This window comes from Bombina bombina, chromosome 10 (genome assembly GCF_027579735.1).
Source record: "Bombina bombina isolate aBomBom1 chromosome 10, aBomBom1.pri, whole genome shotgun sequence".
NCBI classification, from domain to species: Eukaryota; Metazoa; Chordata; class Amphibia; order Anura; family Bombinatoridae; genus Bombina; species Bombina bombina.
In genome coordinates this window covers 192,814,144-192,831,114 of record NC_069508.1, presented here as the reverse complement: position 1 = coordinate 192,831,114, position 16,971 = coordinate 192,814,144, and the positions used below count along the sequence as shown (strand labels likewise).

The window sequence follows — 16,971 nt, the reverse complement described above, 5'->3', positions numbered from 1 at the left end:
TTTCTTCCGCTAGAAGAGTTTCAGAATTATCTGCTCTGCAGTGTTCTCCTCCTTATCTGGTGTTCCATGCAGATAAGGTGGTTTTACGTACTAAACCTGGTTTTCTTCCAAAAGTTGTTTCTAACAAAAACATTAACCAGGAGATAGTCGTGCCTTCTTTGGGTCCGAAACCAGTTTCGAAGAAGGAACGTTTGTTGCACAATTTGGATGTTGTTCGCGCTCTAAAGTTCTATTTAGATGCTACAAAGGATTTTAGACAAACATCTTCCTTGTTTGTTGTTTATTCTGGTAACAGGAGAGGTCAAAAAGCAACTTCTACCTCTCTCTCTTTTTGGATTAAAAGCATCATCAGATTGGCTTACGAGACTGCCGGACGGCAGCCTCCTGAAAGAATCACAGCTCATTCCACTAGGGCTGTGGCTTCCACATGGGCCTTCAAGAACGAGGCTTCTATTGATCAGATATGTAGGGCAGCGACTTGGTCTTCACTGCCCACTTTTACCAAATTTTACAAGTTTGATACTTTTGCTTCTTCTGAGGCTATTTTTTGGGAGAAAGGTTTTGCAAGCCGTGGTGCCTTCCATTTAGGTGACCTGATTTGCTCCCTCCCTTCATCCGTGTCCTAAAGCTTTGGTATTGGTTCCCACAAGTAAGGATGACGCCGTGGACCGGACACACCTATGTTGGAGAAAACAGAATTTATGTTTACCTGATAAATTACTTTCTCCAACGGTGTGTCCGGTCCACGGCCCGCCCTGGTTTTTTAATCAGGTCTGATGATTTATTTTCTTTAACTACAGTCACCACGGTATCATATGGTTTCTCCTATGCAAATATTCCTCCTTAACGTCGGTCGAATGACTGGGGTAGGTGGAGCCTAGGAGGGATCATGTGACCAGCTTTGCTGGGCTCTTTGCCATTTCCTGTTGGGGAAGAGAATATCCCACAAGTAAGGATGACGCCGTGGACCGGACACACCGTTGGAGAAAGTAATTTATCAGGTAAACATAAATTCTGTTTTCCAATTTACTTTCATTAAAGGGACATTATACACTAGATCTTTCTTTGCATAAATGTTTTGTAGATGATCCATTTATATAGCCCATACAGGTTTTTTTATAGTTTTCCTTATTTTTTAAATAACATTGCTCTGATTTTCAGACTCCTAACCAAGCCCCAAAGTTTTAGGAGAATACCGACGTATACCTACTCCAGCTTGCTTCTGTTTGTGTAAGGGGTCTTTTTATATGCAAAGGAAGGGGGAGTGTCTATTTCCCACTTGCAGTGGGTGTTCCAGTAACCTTTTAAACAGAGCTAAACTGGAAGCTTCTAAGTAAGTTTTTAAACGGTTTTATACTGGATTTTTATAACAGTATATGTGAATATTATTCTTTCTAGTAGTGTCTATTACATGCAGTTATATGAAAATTGGTGTATACTGTCCTTTTAACTAAAAAAAACATAATTTATGTAAGAACTTACCTGATAAATTCATTTCTTTCATATTGGCAAGAGTCCATGAGCTAGTGACGTATGGGTATACATTCCTACCAGGAGGGGCAAAGTTTCCCAAACCTCAAAATGCCTATAAATACACCCCTCACCACACCCGCAATTCAGTTTAACGAATAGCCAAGAAGTGGGGTGATAAGAAAGGAGCGAAAGCATCAACAATGAATTGGAATAATTGTGCTTTATACAAAAAAATCATAACCACCACAAAAAAGGGTGGGTCTCATGGACTCTTGCCAATATGAATGAAATTAATTTATCAGGTAAGTTCTTAAATAAATTATGTTTTCTTTCATGTAATTGGCAAGAGTCCATGAGCTAGTGACGTATGGGATAGCAAATACCCAAGATGTCGAACTCCACGCAAGAGTCACTAGAGAGAGAGGGATAAAATAAAGACAGCTAATTCCGCTGAAAATACAATCCACAACCCAAATCAAAAGTTTTAATCTTTATAATGAAAAAAACTGAAATTATAAGCAGAAGAATCAGACTGAAACAGCTGCCTGAAGTACTTTTCTACCAAAAACTGCTTCTGAAGAAGAACAAACATCTAAATGGTAGAATTTAGTAAAAGTATGCAAAGAATACCAAGTTTTGCTGCTTTGCAAACTGATCAACAGAAGCTTCATTCTTAAAAGCCCAGGAAGTAGAAACTGACCTAGTAGAATGAGCCGTAAACCTTTGAGGCGGGGATTTACCCGACTCCACATAAGCATGATGAATCAAAAGCTTTAACCAAGATGCCAAAGAAATGGCAGAAGCCTTCTGACCTTTCCTAAAACCAGAAAAGATAACAAATAGACTAGAAGTCTTAGTAGCTTCAACATAATATTTAAAAACTCTGACCACATCCAAAGAATGTAAGGATCTTTCCAAAGAATTCTTAGGATTTAGGACACAAGGAAGGAACAATGAATATCAGAAAGATTAGCAATTTTTTCTGTGAAACAGCACAGAAAGAGCAGAGATTTGTCCTTTCAAGAAACTTGCAGACAAAACCTTATGAAGAAACTATAAAATCCTAGGAATTCTAAAAGAATGCCAAGAGAAATTATGAGAAGAGCATCATAAGATGTAAGTCTTCCAAACTCGATAATAAATCTTTCTAGACACAGATTTACGATCCTGCAACATAGTATTAATCACCGAGTCAGAGAAACCTCTATGACTAAGCGTTTTAATTTCCATACCATCAAATTTAATAATTTGATTTCCTGACGGAAAAAACGAATCTTAAGATATAAGGTCTAGCCTAAATGGAAGTGACCAAGGTTGGCAACTGGACATTCGAACAAGAACCGTATACCAAAATCTGAGCGGCCATGCTGGAGCCACCAGCAGCACAAACGATTGCTCCATGATGATTTTGAAAAATCACTCTTAAAAAGAAGAACCAGAAGCAGCAAAAATATAGGCAGATTGATAACTCCAAGGAAGTGTCAATGCATACACTGTTTCCGCCTGAGGATCCCCAGACCTGAATAGGTACCTGGGAAGTTTCCTTGTTTAGATGAGATGCCATCAGAACTATTACTGGAAACCCTCACATCAGAACAGTTTGAAAAAAACACATCTGGGTAAAGAGACCAAAGCTTGATTTGACAGAGATAATCCGCTTCCCAATTGTCGAAACCTGGGATATGGACCGCAGAAATTAGACAGGAGCTGGATTTAGCCCAAGCAAGTATCTAAGATACTTCTTTCACAGCCTAAGGACTGAGAGTCCCACCCTGATGATTGACATACGCCACAGTTGTGACATTGTCTGTCTGAAAAACAATAACGTCGCTCTCTTCAAAAAGAAGCCAAAACTGACGAACTCTGAGAATGCACGGAGTTCAAATATATAGAATGGTAATCTCGCCTCCTGAGATTTCCAAACCCCTTGTGCTGACAGAGATCCCCAGACAGCCTCCCAACCTAAAAGACTCGAATCTGTAGTGATCAAGGTCCAGGTTGGATGAATCTTGGATTACCCGTAGAACTATATGATGGTGATCTAACCACCAAGTCAAATATAGTTGAACAATGGAATTCAAAGATATTAACAATGATATCCTAGAATCCCTGCACCATTAATGCAGCATACAAAACTGGAAAGGTTTCAAATGAAAATGAGCAAAGGGAATTGAATCCAATGCTGCAGCCATGAGACCTAAAACTTCCATGCATATAGCTACTGAAGGAATAATAGAGACTGAAGGCTCAGACAAACTGAACCCAATATAATTGTCTCCTGTCTGTTAGAGACAAAGACATTGACATAATCTATCTGGAAACCTAAAAAAGGTGACCCTTGTCTGAACAACCAAGGATCTTTTGATAAAAAGATCCTCCAACCATGTCTTAGAAGAAACAACAAAAGTTGAATCGTATGAGATTCTGCAGAACGAAAAGACTGAGCCAGTACCACGAGATTGTCCAAATAAGGAAACACTGGGAACCTTGAAAAGATTATCAGAGCTGTCGCTAGGCCAGAAGGAAAAGCAACAAATTGGTAATGCTTGTCAAAAAATAGAATCTCAGAAAATGAAAATAATCTGAATAAAAACAGAAGAAGAAGATATTCATCTATTGTATCTATTGGAAACAAATAATGCCCTTACTGACCAAAAAGGCAGAATAGACCATATAAACACCATTCTGAACGAAGGAACTCTTATATGACAAATCAAATAGATTTTCTATCTTTGGGACAATGAATAGTTTTGAACAAAACCCCAAACCCTGTTCCTGAAATGGAACTGGTATGAATACCCCAGATAAATCCAGGTCTGAGCAGCGCCTTGAGACCCCAACGGGTAACCAGCCGCGCCTCACAAGTACCCAACACATACAGGTCTGAAACATACTTCAGAAAAGTGTGAGCCTTTACTGGAATAGCTGGAATATGCTAGAGAGAAAAAAAACTTCTCACAGACGGTTTTACTCTGAATCCTATTCAGTACCCCAATCTAAGAAGTTTGGACCGAATAGAACCAAACAAATTTAAAAAACTCAAAACCTGCCCCTTACCAGCTAAGCTGGAATAAAAAAACGCACCTACATGCAAATTTGAGTGGCTATCTTTGATCTTTTAAATAGCTTAAATTCATTCCAAAGCTTCCATTTATAAACATGTTACTTGGGGAAGAATTAGGATTCCGTTCCTTATTAAGAACAAACTAATATAAGCTTTAAGATTTACTCTTAGAACTCAATCTTGAAGCAACAAAAACTCCCTTCCCCAGAGTAACAGTTGGAAAAAATTGAATCCAATTGTGAACCAAATAATTGATTAAGTAACCAAAGATATGCTGGAAGAGGAGGGAGTTAATACAATGGCTAGTGACCTATATTAAATACAGCGGTCGTTCCCAGTCAGCAAAGAGAGTTCTCCACAGCTCCGGTAAATGGTGGTAGCAAGCAAATCCAGCAATAAAAAACAAGCAAAATGTCCAATAATGCAATATAATAAAGATTCAATGCCACATGTATTCCGCTTCTGACTAGTGTCAATTATAAATACCTCCAAGTATGCAGAAAAACATTAAAGCACCATAGCTGTATGTTGCGTGTGGTCACCAAGTACCTGCTGGCTTACCAGATAGCCCCTACGAAGACCAGGCTCCGTCACAAACTCTTGTTATGAGATCAAGTACCAGACGTCCTCACGAAGACCAGGCTCCGTCATAGATCCCTTGGAGAGGAAGAACCGCAATAATTGATTACCTTGGAAAAAAAGAAATATGAATTTTAGAAATCAAATTAGCATTCCAAGATTAAGTCACAAAGTTCTTCTAGCTAAAAATAGCTAAAGACATAGAAGAAACCTCAATTGTGAATGTAGCATGTTGATCAACTTAACAATGCTAAAACAAATTATAATCTGATACTTGTTGCACTAAAGTACCCAACCAGAAAGTTGAAGCATTTGCAACATCAGCCAAATAAATTGCAAGCCTAAGAAAAGGACCTGAAATAAAATAATTTTCCTTAAATAAGATACAAGTTTCCCATCTGAAGGAAAATAAATACTATTTTCTATAGGAATAGTAGTATGTTTAGCAAGAGAAGAGAGAGCCCCATTAACTTTGGGGATCTTCCTCAAAACTAACTGCCGGCAAAGGATATAATTTAAAAACCTTAAAGAAGGAATAAAAGAAGTCCCAGGCCTATTCCATTCCCTAGTATCATGAACTGGGAAAAAACCTCTGAAGAAACCACAGGAGGTTAATGAGCAGAATTTAAATGTTAGCTAGTCTTAAATCAAAAGAACTAGACTCCTCAATATCCAATATAATCAACGCCTTTTCAACAACGAATGTACTCTATTTAAAAATAAAAAAGTAGATTTGTTAGTGTCAAATATCTGATGAAGTATATTCTAAATGAGAAAAAACATCATCAGAGAAGGATAATTCAGTATGTTGTCGGTCATTTAAAAATTCATCAACTAAATGAAAAGTTTAAAAAAGACCTATTAATTTTATTAGAAGGCGGGATGTCAGACAAAGCCTTTAGGATAGAATCAGAAAAACATCTCGTAGATTCCTAGGTATATCTTGTACATTAGATGTAAAAAGAATAGCAATAGATAATGCATAAATACTAATGGACTCTGCATGTAAAAGTTTATCATGATAACTTATTACAAACCATAGCTAATGATAAAATTCATAACATTAAAATAAATGAACTTAGCTTTGGTAGGACTGATATCAGTCATCAGGAATCCAACAGTATTTTCTGATACAGGAACAGTTTTTGGAACATCTTGCAATATGTAATAGAAAAACAACATATAAGCAAAATTATCAAATTCCTTAAATGACAGTTTCAGGAATGGGAAAAACAAGCCTCTAGAAACCAGAAGCAACTAAAAAGTTAGACTGAAATAATGTGAAAAAAACTGACGCCAAGTATGACGCCCACATTTTTGGCGCCAAGTATAACGCTCACATTTTTTGGTGCCAAGAATGACGCCCATATTTTTTAGCGCCAAAAACGTCCGCAACACACATACTTCAAAAATTGCGCAACCACTGGGAAAAAAATGACGACATTTTTGCGCCAAAAATGACGCAATAAATTGAAGCATTTTCTGCACCCCCGAGCCTAACAGCCCGCAATTTAGAAAGAAAAGTCAATTGAAAAATTTTAAGGTAAGAAAAATATAAATTCGTATGCATTTTCCCAAAACAATGAAACTGACAGTCTGAAAGAAGAAATACTGATTATCCTGAATCAAGGCATATATAAGTATAAAACATATATTTAGAACTTTACATATAAAGTGCCCAACCATAGCTTAGAGTGTCATGAATAGAAATAAGACTTACTTACCCTAAGACACTCATCTACATATAGTAGATCGCCAAACCAGTACTGAAACGAGAATCAGTAGAGGTAATGGTATATAAGAGTATATCGTCGATCTGAAAAGGGAGGTAAGAGATGAATCTCTACGACCGATAACAGAGAACCTATGAAATAGATCCCCTAGAGGAAGACCATGGTATTCAAATAGGCAATACTCTCTTCACATCCCTCTGACATTCACTGCACTCTGAGAGGAAAACCGGGCTTCAGCCTGCTGCGAAGCGCATATCAACGTAGAATCTAGCACAAACTTACTTCACCACCTCCATGGGAGGCAAAGTTTGTAAAACTGATTTGTGGGTGTGGTGAGGGGTGTATTTATAGGCATTTTAAGGTTTGGGAAACTTTGCCCCTCCTGGTAGGAATGTATAGCCCATACGTCACTAGCTCATGGACTCTTGCCAATTACATGAAAGAAATGTGCAGTCTTTTTATATTTACACGTTTTGAGTTACCAGCTCCTACTGAGCATGTGCAAGAACTCAAAGAATATACGTGTATGCATTTGTAAATGGCTGAGGGCTGTCGCATGATACAGGAGGCGTGGAAATAGACATAACTGAAATATGTTAGAAAAAAATCTACTACTCATTTAAAGTTCAGACTAAGTGCTATTGCATTGTTTTGTTATCATGCAGTTGTTGCTTATGCAAATCTACTATATTTACTGGTCCTTTAAAGTGAAAGTAAATCCTAGCGTTTTACAAACGCTAAGATTGACTATTGAAACAAATAAAGGGCACTTTCATTCATGAATTATAAGATACATCATGTAGAAAGCTCCTTTATTTGATTCAGTCGATCGCCGCTCTTAGCTCCTACAGCAGAGCACTGCTAAAAAAAAACTTTTGGCTAAGAGGTGACATTTTCACCTCTTAATCAATAGCAGTGCGGTAAATCCGGCTCCCATGGGCGCCAAGCCGGATTTACCGCACGGCTATTGGCTAAGAGGTGAAAACGTCACCACTTAGCCCAAAACATTTTTTAGCTGCGGGCTGCTGTAGGAGCTAAGAGCAGCGATCGATTGAATCAAATAAAGGAGCTTTCTACATGAAGTATCTTATACTTCATGAATGAAAGTGCCTTTTATTTGTTTCAATAGTAAATCCTAGCATTTGTAAAACGCTAGGATTTACTTTCACTTTAAGTATTGCGTTTAGAAAGGTGAGACTCGTATACAGCTTTTTAATTGTGCACTTACTGCACAATAATGTTATTAAAAAAATGTTTGCTAACCCTTTTATGATTATATTAGGTAATTGCTTGTGTGATTATAAAATGGCATTTGTTTGCCAGACTTTTCCTTAGATTGTAAAAGTGAGACAGATTTATTATTATTTATAAAGCAGCCACATCACACATAAATATCTATTGATACAATGCTTTTCTTATGCTGACATTTTGCTTTTATATCTATTTAAGAATCGCAGGTGGAGCGCTGCACAAGCTCGGGAATTTGGATACTTGCACAATACTGTCGCGTTGCTTGTTTTGTACTCCGATGTTTCCTCCCACAGAACAGTTGGTAACTGATGTTCACTTGTTTTTGTCTAAAACAAATGTCCCACTTCACTGTTCACAAGGGCATGGGATACACATAGATTGCTTCCATTGGTTTGTTACAATATTATTGGCATAAAACAATAGTAGGTAGTCACAATATTAAAATATATATAAAATGACATTACCTGCAAATGTATATGGGGTACATCACTATTAACCTCTTCTTTTCCACTTCATAATAATTCAGCTCGAACTTCCCTCAAGATAACATCACCAGTGGCACGCAAGTCGCGTGGGTCCTGGTCAGAGCAGTGCACAATATATAATGTGCACTGCTCTTAGAATATTATTTATTTCAAGATGATGTTGCACATATATATTTATATTCTCTCTCTGATGCGCTATTATTATATTACCAGCCGTCTCGTATTATATTACTTCTTATTATCAGCCTTATGTTATATTGCAAGCTTCTATTAATCTTTGCTATTTGAAATGCTTTCATTTAGTTATGAAACAAACGACATCTTTGAGGTATATATTTTAAAAAACGAGCTTCAGCATATTATACCTTGTAATTCTGAATGCATCTTTTCCATTATGGGTAGTCTGATAAGAGGCAGATTATGGGCTCGTCACTGGGCTAAAAGTAAATTATTGTGTCATTTTTTTTCTATTTCTGTAATGGTTATTAGATTTTAAAGGGACAGTTTACTCAAATTCTTTCTCCCCTTTAATTTGTTCCCAATGATCCACTTTACCTGATGGAGTGTATTACATTTTTTACAAGTAGCTCCTTTGCCCTTATATTGGCATTTGAAATAGTTGATTTAGCAAGTGGTATCACCACCTATTCTGAAAGTTTGTGGCCGCATGTCCAAGCTATAGAAAAGCTTTGTAAACACAGCCAGCAGAAGAAATTACACTCCCAGTGGGATATAGCAGAGGTAAGGTAATACAATGTTGATTTTCCATTGTTCTCTCCAAGTACTGGTGATTGCTTTATGGACAGATATAATATAAAGAAACATGTATATGTACACAATGTGATGTGATATAATCTGATTATACCTACAAGCTCAACCCATTTTATTAGGTTGTGGCTTCAAAACACAAAATCAGAGCTTTAATATACACAAAAAAACCTTACAAAGCTAGTTTTCATAAATGTTTTACTCTGCAGTTGGTAAAAATAGCAATTGTAAACACATTAAGGGAAAAACTATTTTACAGTATACTGTCCCTTTAATTACCTACCAGTATATGGGCATATTTCAGTACCGTGTCTCCTGCTCTTGGTTCTATACATTTGGATGTTGCTGTATATAAGTCATTACATTTTTTTGATTTATCCGAGATGCTTTGTTTGTACTTTTCCATATTTCAGTATGTTTTATAGCTTTTTAATTTTGATTTGTGCATCGACGTGGTTTGTGGAGAAGACAATGACAATTGTAATAAATCGGTGTGAAATAAATTGTCTTGGGTATACATATATTTTACATATTTAGATTAACCACTGGTATGTGCTTCTATAAAACATCAATATAGAACTATGGTTCTTAATATGTTATGAAAAGGTTACTATATGGCTACTGTAATAGATTCTGCAGATTTTGTTCACAAGATACCTCTTTAAGAGATTGTAAAGTTAAATGATTTAAAGCCCAGTATTTTAAAAATATTTTTAAGTCATTAAACTTTACAATTGCGCTTCTTTTTTTAAATACTTACCATTTCGTTACTTTAAACTTACTGAAGAACCTCTGCCCGCATCTCCTTCAGTATTTAGCATATCGCTGACGATTCGGCTTCCTCCAAAGTTGCGTGCCTCGCGAGCTGGACGCCAAAGGGGGCACACAACGATTGGAAGAAGCCGGATTCGTCATAGATCTGCTCAATATTGAAGGAGATGCGGGCGGAGGATCGGCGGTAAGTTTACAGTAACGAAAAGGAAAGTATTTTTTTTTAAAAAGAAGGGTAATTGTAAAGTTTAATGACTTAAAGTGCCCATGTTTTTAAGAGTATTTTTAAATACTGGGCTTTAAATCATTCAACTTTATAGTCACTTTAAAGGGACATAAAACAGGTTAAGATTTGTGCATATCCTAAAAGGGCTAATTAATTAAAAATTGTTTGCATAAAAACAAATTTTAAAAAATTGCTGGCAAGTATTTTAAAATAATTTTCAAAATTAATTACATAGCTAATCTGCCTGGAGCAGACAACTCCATCCCTCTTATCAGTGTTTAGGCACAGGCATTGTATTTCAACTGAGTCCACAGCTTCTAGACATGCTCCAGCAGAAAATCCCTGTTCACTTTTGTATTCTACCAAAACAACAATAGATATAGATACAGCCATAGAAGGAAATGTGTGTGGGGGGAGTTAAAACTTTACAATTCAAAAACTAAAAAGAAAGGGTTAATGGCAAGGCACTGCAGTATAAATTTGCAGGTAAAGTAGTTAAAGTACATATTCTATTTTGTCTCTATCCCAACTTCTTGTATGTCCCTTTAAGTAAGGCATTTGATGAATAAACAAATGATCAAGTTCATTCTAACATTTATGGAGCAATACAGAAGACCCTGCTTAAAATGCCACTAGTTGTGAATTTCAGAACATGACTACATTTTATTATTTTTATAGCTCCCGGCGTGTTCAAGTCTCAGCCTCCTGTGAACAGACCCTCTCCTCCTCTGGCTCTTTGCGAGGAAGTAGAGGCCTTGATGTTTACGCCAGAGGGAAAGCCTTACTTGTTAGAGGTGAGTGTTTTATACATACAACCACATTTAGTATGTTTGCAGCCATTTCATTTATAGGGTGTGTGTACTAGGGAAAGAAACAGATAAGACTTCATTGTATATAAAGATTATGCAAGAAACCCTTTAAAAAGGGCTAGTCTCTCTCTTCCACCCCCTCCCTCATTGGGAAGTTGATTTCTTCTGTAGCCATTACTGCAGTGTTGACATTGGTAGTATAGATGGGGTTTCAACAGGAAAATCAGCTATTTTAAATGACAAAATAAAGGTAAAGGTGTTGTATGTAAACAAGTTAATATATAATATGTATGGAGAAAAAAATACTGTACCCTGTCAGCATTTGTAACTCTTAGGACCACCTCCCCCTTAACTTAAACTTAAAGGGACACACAACCCAATTTTTGTCTTTCATGATTCAGTTAGAGCAAGCAATTTTAAAGCAAATGTAAAGTTTAATGAGAAAGTGCCCAGTTTTTTAAAAATACTATTAAAAACAGGGGCATTTTCATTCATTAAAATTTACATTGAGGCATTTTTATTTATTTTTTTTAAATACTTACTTTTCTCCAACATTGGTGTGTCCGGTCCACGGCGTCATCCTTACTTGTGGGAATATCTCTTCCCCAAATGGCAAAGAGTCCCAGCAAAACTGGCCATATAGTCCCTCCTAGGCTCCGCCCACCCCAGTCATTCTCTTTGCCGTTGCACAGGCAACATCTCCACGGAGATGGTTAAGAGTATGTGGTGTTTAGTTGTAGTTTTTTTATTCTACTATCAAGAGTTTGTTATTTTAAAATAGTGCTGGTATGTACTATTTACTCTGAAACAGAAAAAGATGAAGATTTCTGTTTGTGAGAGGAAGATGATTTTAGCAGACAGTAACTAAAATCGATTGCTGTTTCCACATAGGACTGTTGAGATGAAGTAAATTCAGTTGGGGGAAACAGTTAGCAGACTTTTCTGCTTAAGGTATGACTAGCCATATTTCTAACAAGACTGTGTAATGCTGGAAGGCTGTCATTTCCCCTCATGGGGACCGGTAAGCCATTTTCTTAGTCTCAAACAGAATAAAGGGCTTAATATGGGCTATAAAACTGGTAGACACTTTTATGGGCTAAATCGATTGCTTTATTTGGACATTTTATACATGTTTATGCTGATAATTCACACTTATAAACTTGAGGAACGTTTTTTAACGTCAGGCACTATGTTAGACACCTTTTCCAGTCAGGAAGGGCCTTCCCAGTTGTAGGCTGAGCCTCATTTTCGCGCCATTACTGCACAGTTGTTTTTGAGAGCAAGACATGCAGATGCATGTGTGAGGACCTGAAAGTGGTTGGAAAAGTTCCTAGAAGGCGTCATTTGGTATCGTATTCCCCTCTGGGCTTGGTAAAGTCACAGCAAAGGCTGTAGCTGGGACTGTATAGGGGTTAAATCTGTAACCGGTTCCGGTTTCGTTATTTTAAGGGTTAAAGCTCTGAAAATTGGTGTGCAATACTTTTAATGCTTTAAGACACTGTGGTGAAATTTTGGTAAATTTTGAACAATTCCTTCATATTTTTTCACATATCCATCCGGGGGAGTGGGAACTCCACCCGGAGATCTTTGCCCAGTTGACGCAATTATGGGGCATTCCAGATATGGATCTGATGGCGTCTCGTCAGAACTTCAAGGTTCCCTGCTACGGGTCCAGATCCAGGGATCCCAAGGCGACTCTAGTGGATGCACTAGTAGCACCTTGGACCTTCAACCTAGCTTATGTGTTTCCATCGTTTCCTCTCATTCCCAGGCTGGTAGCCAGGATCAAATAGGAGAGGGCCTCGGTGATCTTGATAGCTCCTGCGTGGCCACGCAGGACTTGGTATGCAGACCTGGTGAATATGTCATCGGTTCCACCATGGAAGCTACCTTTGAGACAGGACCTTCTTGTTCAGGGTCCATTCGAACATCCAAATCTGGTCTCCCTCCAGCTGACGGCTTGGAGATTGAACGCTTGATTCTATCAAAGCGTGGGTTTTCAGATTCTGTGATAGATACTCTGGTTCAGGCCAGAAAACCGGTAACTAGAAAGATTTACCATAAAATATGGAAAAGATATATCTGCTGGTGTGAATCCAAGGGATTCCCATGGAATAAGATAAAAATTCCTAAGATTCTTTCCTTTCTGCAAGAAGGTTTGGATAAAGGATTATCTGCGAGTTCTCTAAGGGGATAGATTTCTGCTTTATCTGTCTTACTACACAAACGACTGGCAGCTGTGCCAGATGTTCAAGCATTTGTTCAGGCTCTGGTTAGGATCAAGCCTGTTTACAGACCTTTGACTCCTCCCTGGAGTTTAAATCTAGTTCTTTCAGTTCTTCAAGGGGTTCCGTTTGAACCTCTACATTCCATAGATATTAAGTTATCTTGGAAAGTTTTGTTTTTGGTTGCTATTTCTTCTGCTAGAAGAGTTTCAGAGTTATCTGCTCTGCAGTGTTCTCCGCCCTATCTGGTGTTCCATGCAGATAAGGTGGTTTTGCGTACTAAGCCTGGTTTTCTTCCAAAGGTTGTTTCTAACAAGAATATTAACCAGGAGATAGTTATACCTTCTTTGTGTCCGAATCCAGTCTCAAAGAAGGAACGTTTGTTACACAATTTGGACGTAGTCCGTGCTCTAAAATTCTATTTAGAAGCTACAAAAGATTTCAGACAAACATCTTCTCTGTTTGTAGTCTATTCTGGTAAAAGGAGAGGTCAAAAAGCGACTTCTACCTCTCTTTCCTTTTGGCTTAAAAGCATTATCCAATTGGCTTACGAGACTGCCGGACGGCAGCCTCCTGAAAGAATCACAGCTCACTCCACTAGGGCTGTGGCTTCCACATGGGCCTTCAAGAACGAGGCTTCTGTTGATCAGATATGTAAGGCAGCGACTTAGTCTTCACTGCACACTTTTGCCAAATGTTACAAATTTGATACTTTTGCTTCTTCGGAGGCTATTTTTGGGAGAAAGGTTTTGCAAGCCGTGGTGCCTTCCGTTTAGGTAACCTGATTTGCTCCCTCCCTTCATCTGTGTCCTAAAGCTTTGGTATTGGTTCCCACATGTAAGGATGACGCCGTGGACCGGACACACCAATGTTGGAGAAAACAGAATTTATGCTTACCTGATAAATTACTTTCTCCAACGGTGTGTCCGGTCCATGGCCCGCCCTGGTTTTTTTTAATCAGGTCTGATGAATTATTTTCTCTAACTACAGTCACCACGGTACCATATGGTTTCTCCTATATTTTCCTCCTGTCCGTCGGTCGAATGACTGGGGTGGGCGGAGCCTAGGAGGGACTATATGGCCAGGTTTGCTGGGACTCTTTGCCATTTCCTGTTGGGGAAGAGATATTCCCACAAGTAAGGATGACGCCGTGGACCGGACACACCGTTGGAGAAAGTAATTTATCAGGTAAGCATAAATTCTGTTTTTTCTTTAGGAAACCGGCGATCCTCCCGCATCTCCTCTGTGCCTACCTCAGCAATGACAAAACCGGCTTCCTCCAATAGTTGTGAGCACCCCGAGGCATCCAGCTTGTGACATCACTCAACGATTGGAGGAAGCTGGTTTCATCATCAATATGCTAAGTACAGCATGAGAAGCAGGCGGAGGATCACCAGTCTGGTTTCCTAAAGAAAAAGTTGTTTAAAAAAAAACAATAACGCTTCAATGTAAATCTTAATGAATAAAAGTGCCCACTTATTCATTCAAATTTACATTCACTTTAAGAAACTTTCTAATTTACTTCTATTATAAATTTGTATTTGTTCTCTTGCTATCTTTATTTGAAAAGTAGGAATGTAAGCTTAGGGGCCGGCCCATTTTTGGTTTAGCACCTGGGTAGTGCTTGCTGATTGGTGGCTTCATTTAGACTCAGCCAATCAGCAAGCTTGTACTGCCAACAGTCAGAATTATATGCAGCACATTATCTAGGGTGTAAGTGACTTTTTTATTTATAACTGAACCACCAGATAATGTTATTGTGCAAAACTCATCTCCCCCACAATTTAAATGAAACTCCCAGTACCAATTCCTATGAAAATTGCCGTAGGATAGAAAGCACAGCTAATTTAAGGAAGATTTTCCTCAGCCTAAGCATTAGGGTATTTTATGTAGATGTAAGATGTATTTTCATTTGATGCTACTTTTTAGGTCATGTTTGCCATGCGGGAGCTTCCCGGATCCCTCTCGGTCATCATTGAGATGGTTGTGTACTGCTGTTTTTGCAACGAGCGGTTCTCGCTCACTGCGCTTCACTTCATTAAGGTAATTTACACCCACCAGGATTGTCTTAGATAAAACACAGGATGATAGATCAAAAATGTGAAGCTTGGGAAAGAAGAAAAAGATCAGAAAGTAGATAGTATCATGGCATTACAGCAGAGAAGAGAACATTTGAGCGATGCATGTTGTTAATTAGATTTCTTTTTTAAGACACGATGAGTCCACGGATCATCTTCATTACTTATGGGATATTCACCTCCTGGTCAGCAGGAGGAGGCAAAGAGCACCACAGCAGAGCTGTTAAATAGTTCCTACCTTCCCTCCCACCCCAGTCATTCTCTTTGCCTACGTTAGTGCTAGGAAGAGGTAAAGTTAGGTGTTAGAAAAGATTCTTCATTCAAGAGTTTATTATTTTTAAAGTAGTGCAAGATTGTGCTACTTTGTTCTAGGGTGTAGCCGTAGTCCATATCAGTCTCTTCAGCAGGGCTTTGGTGGCTTTAGAGCAATGGGAACTTGTGGCACATAATTCTCACTGCGCCTCCCATACATTTATGCTGCCCTTATCCTGATAGCCTAAGCAAACTTAACTCAGGCTTTATCATTTTCCACAGGGCTATGGGAGGGAGAGGACCTCTTAAATCTGCTGGACTGTCCTGCTGTCAGACAAAGTTAAAGGTAAGTGCTGACTTTTTTTGTTCTGGGAAAATAAAACTCAGAGGAAAGTGGGCACTTTAATCTTATCACTGGATAACATATAAGGCTCTAACAAGGGACTCTTTATGTTGGGACATCAAGTAGATATGTGCAATTCGTTTCGGATCGATTCGGAGATTCGGATCTAACCGAATTTCCGAATTAAAATACTGCCAAATTTACCAAATAAATCCGAATTAGTTCGGATTTATTCGGTAAATTCGGATGGCCATGGATTACACTAGTATTGTACAGTATATTAGGTTATATCACTCTGCTATGGGTTACACCTAATGTACAGTACATAATACTAGTCTAATCCCACCTAACACTTACCGAAATTCCGAATTTCCGAACCAAATCCAGACAAATTTCTATGAATCCGAAACGATTCAAAATTTTTCGAATCGATCCGAACCGAAATTCAAAAAATTCCGAATCGATCCGAACCAAATTTTTTCGCCATGCACATATCTAACATCAAGCTCTCTTATTTGGAGGGTATTGGACAGCCATAAGTACAGGCACTGGGGCTAAGAGTTATGCTCAATTTTTGACTACAGTGGTTATTTCCCTAATGGTTTATGCAAACATATTAGCCGATCGGGTAATGAGTTTTTCTGTAACGCCCACAATGGGCGGGGCTATCTATTTCACACGCTTCCTGTTAGCTGAGCAGTTTTCAGCCGTTCTAGTGTAGCATGGACGTCTGCACTTTGTAGCACTAAAACCGCATGGTTCTTTACTCATTTAAGCAAGTGGTTGTAGCGCTATTAGGGTCCTGAAGATCTGGATCGTTCCAGTTCCAAAAAATAAGATCAGGGAGTGAGTCCGGTTGGAAGGTAGGTGCCTCAGCAGAATTGCTGAGGTGTAAGGGTGTTTGAATTTTTCTT

The 16,971-nt window shown here is 38.3% G+C and overlaps 1 protein-coding gene across 1 annotated transcript in view; it reads left to right on the top strand.

The window, feature by feature from the left end:
- The window catches only part of LOC128640795 (ubiquitin carboxyl-terminal hydrolase 24), a 385,043-nt gene that overhangs the window by 319,828 nt on the left and 48,244 nt on the right, over positions 1-16,971 (top strand). Inside the window, exons 46-48 of the mRNA XM_053693215.1 lie at positions 8,299-8,401; positions 11,029-11,144; positions 15,314-15,427. Of these exons, the coding sequence (XP_053549190.1) occupies positions 8,299-8,401; positions 11,029-11,144; positions 15,314-15,427 (333 nt within the window). The remainder of the gene's footprint in view (positions 1-8,298; positions 8,402-11,028; positions 11,145-15,313; positions 15,428-16,971) is intronic.